We start from the raw sequence: 5,624 nt of genomic DNA on the forward strand, positions 1-5,624 counted from the left end.
GAGGAAAAAGCTCAGAGAGTCTTGAATTTCGTAAATACGAAGTTGGCTATAGTAATACATCGAGGACTAGTAAAGTTCGTGGTCCTTTACAGTCACATAAACGCAGTTTTAAATGAAGTTGTGTTGCTAGAATGTCGGTTGCTGCGGAAATGAGTAATCTAACGAGTGTTATAGGTTTTTACGGTTTTCTGTAAGGGCCTGTTTTGCCTATTTATGTTATTTTCTTAGATATTTAGAGGTTTTGTCTTCCCTTTAGCTCTCTAAAGGGTCTGGGATTTTCGGGTCCCATGGGTAATTACTTGTAATAACTGTTTTTGGCTTTAATATTTTTTTTTTGATGGTTTAGAAGAGTGGTCTTGGGCTACATCTATTTCTGGCAATGGTTCGAACCCTACCTCCGCAGTGGAAGGGAGCATACCAACTATCTGACCTCTTGATGGTTGGCGGCTTTAATATTATGACTTAGCTAAAAGAAATGTCTTATTTGTTTGGAAAATTCATGCACGCTTAAACATGCCAGTGGGCCATGTATTGTGTGGGACTGACTAGGGATGTGCAACGGACGGACGGTTGCGGATTAGGGGTCACCCGCAACCAAATCGTCAAAGTTGGGGATTTGGAAAATTGAACCGTGACCGGCCCAATCACCCGCGGATTTCACATCCGCGGATCAGCGGGTACCGGTTTAACCGCGTATTTAATCAGAAGAAAAAGAAAAAGTAAACAAACAAAACTGGTGAGGGAGTTTTTGGACATGCTATGCTAGGCATTTCATCAAACAACTTGCGCGCATAATAATGAAAAACAAAATAACTAATTTGGAGTAGAATCAGTATTCACGGACTAATAAGCCGAAAGGAGAATTCCATAATGTAGATATGAACACCATTAAAAAAAATCCCTAAAACTAACATGAAATCGAGCGAAGGGAAACTTCAGTTCGTTTCATTTCAAAGCAAACTCCGTTAGGTTAAATAGCAGAATACATGGCACCGGCTAGAGGCTCATAAGCTTTGTTTTGCTGAGCTTTATCTTTTTTTTTGTTATAATCTACGGTGCGGGTGAATCCGTGGATTTACAAAATCAACCGCAACCAACCCGTTAAACTTTAGCGAATTTGAAAACTCACCGGTGTCCGGCCCAAAGACTCTTGCGGATTAGTTTTCACCCGCAATTTTACGGACGGTTGTGATGAAATCCGCTTTATGCACACCCTACAACCGACCGACTATACTTGTGTTTTGTCAAAAATGAATAAGGAGCCTCAGGCCCTCAGCTTCGGCCTTCCGGAGCTTGAAACTAATCAAAACCCAGTACTCTCTCTCAGACGGATATCTCTTTCTCTTTTAAAGATTTTGGAAAAATGAGTTTCAGACAAAAATTAATGGTGCTTAGCACAAGAGTAATTTCTGATAATTCATTTCTTCTACAGCATCAAAATGAAATCTCTGTGAGGAATTATCATAAAATATCTCAACTTGAGAGTTATGTGAGGGATGAGTGTAAGTTGGGAAGGATTAGGAAACTGGAGGATGGATTGAGATACTTTGATCAGTTGATTCTGGAAAGGCCATTGCCATCTAATGATACATTTTGTCACGTATTGAGTTCGCTATCGAAGATCAAGTGTTATTCAGAAGTCATTGGGTTGTGTAAGAAGATGAGTTTAGCTGGGGTAGAGCCCAATATTTATATATTAAGCATCTTGATTAATTGTTGCTGTCAATTAGACAAAATTGATCATGGGTTCTGTTTGCTTGGAGAGATTATAAAGAGAGGTTATCAGCCTAATGTTATCACTTTCACTACACTGATTAAAGGGTTGTGTCTTCAAGATAAGATTGATTTTGCATTCAAGGTGTTTGATAAAATGACTCAAATGGGTATTCAGCCTAATGTGGTTACATGTACTACTCTTATATCTAGACTTTGTAGAATAGGTAAAGTGGGGCCTGCTCTTCAGCTAAAAAACAAGATGCTTCAATGGAATTGTAGACCTGATGTTGTTTCATATATTGTGCTTATAGATACTCTGTGTAAAGGAGGTCTAGTTGATGAAGCTTTGGTTCTCTTCTCTGAAATGCTTAGAGATTCAAATGTTGTACCCAATGTAGTCGTTTACAGCTCTTTGATCAATGGACTTTGCAATTCAGGCCGGTTGGAGGAGGCAAAGAGAGTCTTTGACGAGATGGTTAGTAGAGGAATCTCTGCCAGTGTATTATCATATAATTGTATGATTGATGGTCATAGTCGGCATGGTCAATGGGGGGAAGCAAGAAGATATTTTGATGAAATGATGGATCGAGGGGTTTCACCCGATACAGTAACCTTCAGTATATTAATAGATTCACTTTGTAAAGATGGGATGACGAAAGATGCTTGGGGATTATTTGAACTGATGGACAAGGTAAATGTAGAACCTAATCAGATTACTTATAACTCAATGATCGACGGTCTATGTTTGGCAGGTCGGTTGAAAGATGCAGTGAAACTGTTTGACTCGATGGTGGATAGGGGCCTTCAACCGGATGTTATCAGTTATAATATATTAATTGGTGGATATTGCAAGAGTCGTAAGCTGGATGAAGCTGTGCAGTTATTCAAGAAAATGAAACGAAACGGATTGAAACCCACCATAGTTACTTACAACACACTATTAGCGGGACTATACCGAGATGGAAGAATGAAGACTTCAAAGAATTTGCTTATTGAGATGCAAAGTTTTGGTTTATCTCCAAATATTGTCACATACAGTACAATGTTGGATGGGTACTGCAAAAATGGATACATTGAGAAAGCAATTGAGCTGTTTAAATCCTTAGAAGGAACTGGTATCTCAGCTGATATTGGCATATACAATATTCTTATTTGTGGTTTTTCTCGGGCTGGCAAGTTGGAAGATGCAAGGGAACTGTTTAATGAAATTCCAAGAAAAGGATTAGTGCCTGATGTAGTAACGTATACCACAATGATCGATGGCCTCTTTCGAAGCAAGATGTTATTAGAAGCTAAAAAATTAATCATCGAAATGGAAGAGAAGGGTTGTTTACCAAATGCTATAACATATAATACCATCATCACGGGTTTTCTTATAGCAAAGGAGACTGACAAGGCATTGCAATTTCTTGTCAACATGCGTGGCAAAGAATTTATTCCGAGTGATTCCGTTGTTTCTTTGTTAACACACTCTCTCTCAGCAAATGAGCTAAAAAAGTTGTAGTTTTTTGCTTGTGAAACCTCGTAATTGTTGCGGTAGCATGAATCATCTTAATCAAAACTTAAAGTATTTGAATGAATATAAGGTTTCCGTTGGGTCATATGCTTCCCTCGTAATAGTATTTTACCCACCTTGAATGGATCACCTCAGTGATAGTCCAGCAGTATCCCAACCATAGTCACCAGCGAATTCACCGGTCAGGTAAGACGGAGACTCACCAGAGAAGGGGCCGAGATACTTGACACGGTCTGGACCGTACCATGGACTTCCAGAAGAAGCAGCGGACGTCTTCCTCATCGAGATCTTACCATTGCTTCTGGATCTAACATTGCTTGGGAATTCTGTCCGTGAGTTTAGAGTCACCCTGCAAATGATGGAGATGAGAGAGCCATGGTTGCCATAGTCACCCTTCAAATGATGGAGATGAGAGAGCCATGGTTGCCATCTAATTGTTATGTGTTTGTTAGAGAGCAAGATTTGGTATATTTTGAGCTGGTGTAGTTCATGTTACTTAAATAGGCCATTGTGGGACCAAACATATCTATCCAGGCAAATCTTCTGCTCTGGTCGTATTGGTCCTTAAGTTGCAACCACAAACTCAAGAATCCTTCTTTTTTTCCTCAGCCAAGCAGTAGAGTTTGTCATGGATTTTCCTTTGCATTACTAGTTAGAAGATAAGGAGATTGAAGCAAGATACATGTAAATTTGAGTTTATACTGTTCTTATAATTACTCAGCTACTGCTGCTGCTGTTTTTTATATTATTTTATTTTTTTATCAGACACTTTATATATTATTTTAAAAGAAAAAGGAGCAGCCTCAGCTTCGGGAGGTTGACAAGTGACAACTAATAAAAACCCCATACTCAATACGGATATTCTCTTTCTCAACAAATTTTTTTATGAAATGAGTTTCAGACGAAGATTAATGGTGCTTAGCACACGAGTAATCTCAAATTATTACAATCATTCATTTATTCTACAGCATCAAAATGAAATCTTTGTGAGAAATTGTTATAAAATATCACAACTTGAGACTTATGTGAGGGATGAGTGTAAGTCAGGAAGGATTAGGAAACTGGAGGATGGATTGAAATGCTTTGATCAGTTGATTCTGGAAAGGCCATTGCCATCTAATGATACATTTTGTCACGTATTGAGTTAGCTATCGAAGATCAAGTGTTATTCAGAAGTCATTGGGTTGTGTAAGAAGATGAATTTGCTTGAGGTAAAACCTGATTTGTATACACTGAACATTTTGATTAATTGTTGGTGTCAATTAGGCCAAATAAATCATGGGTTTTGTTTGTTTGGAGAGATGTTAAAGAGAGGTTATCATCCTACTGTTATCACTTTCAATACACTGATTAAAGGGTTGTGTCATCAAGAAAAGATTGATTCTGCCTTCAAAGTATTCAACCTGATGTATATACATGTACTACTCTCTTATCTGGACTTTGTAGAATCGGTAAAGCGGGTCCTGCTCTTCAGCTAAAAAATCAGATGCTAAAATGGAATTGCAGACCTAATGTTGTTTCATATACTGTGCTTATAGATACTCTTTGTAAAGGAGGTTTAGTGGATGAAGCTTTGGTTCTCTTCTCCGAAATGCTTACAGATTCAAATGTTGTACCTGATGTAGTTGTTTACAGTTCTTTGATCAATGGACTTTGCAATTCAGGCCGATTGAATGAGGCAAAAAGAGTCTTTAACAAGATGGTTAGTAGAGGAATCTCTGCCAATGTAATTTCATATAATTGTATGATTGATGGTCTTTGCCGTCATGGTCAATGGGAAGAAGCAAGAAGATATTTTGATGAAATGATGGATCGAGGGGTTTCACCAGATACAGTAACCTTTAGTATATTAATAGATGCACATTGTAAAGATGGGATGACAGAAGATGCTTGTGGATTATTTGAATTGATGGGCAAGTTAAATATAAAACCTGATCTGTTTACTTATAGCTCAATGATCGACGGTCTATGTTTGACAGGTCGGCTGCAAGATGCCGTGAAACTGTTTGATTCGATGGTAGAAGAGGGCCTTGAACCGGATGTTGTCAGTTGCAATATATTAATTGATGGGTATTGCAAAAATCGTAAGCTGGATGAAGCTATGCAGCTATTCAAGAAAATGAAACAAAATGGATTACAGCCCACAACAGTTACTTACTCTATGCTGTTAGCAGGCTTATTCCGGGATGGAAGAGTTAAGACAGCAGAGAGTTTCTTCAGTGAGATGCAGTCATTTGGTCCTTCTCCGGATGAAATTACATATGTTACAATGTTAGATGGGTACTGCAAGAACGGATTCCGGGAGAAAGCCATACAATTGTTTGAATCCATAGAGGGTACTGGTATCTTAGTAAGTGTTGAAATGTACAGTGTTCTTGTTCCAGGCCGGTAA

The 5,624-nt window shown here is 38.4% G+C and overlaps 1 protein-coding gene across 1 annotated transcript; it reads left to right on the forward strand.

Moving 5' to 3' along the window:
* Nucleotides 1-1,296: 1,296 nt before the first annotated feature.
* Nucleotides 1,297-5,624, forward strand: LOC113360501 (pentatricopeptide repeat-containing protein At3g22470, mitochondrial-like). The gene is made up of 2 exons (XM_026604011.1): nt 1,297-3,216; nt 4,679-5,624. Exons 1-2 carry the CDS (start codon nt 1,364-1,366, stop codon nt 5,622-5,624), a joined length of 2,799 nt encoding a protein of 932 aa, XP_026459796.1. The 5' UTR covers nt 1,297-1,363.

This window comes from Papaver somniferum, chromosome 1 (assembly GCF_003573695.1).
Source record: "Papaver somniferum cultivar HN1 chromosome 1, ASM357369v1, whole genome shotgun sequence".
In the NCBI taxonomy this organism is placed as follows: Eukaryota; Viridiplantae; Streptophyta; class Magnoliopsida; order Ranunculales; family Papaveraceae; genus Papaver; species Papaver somniferum.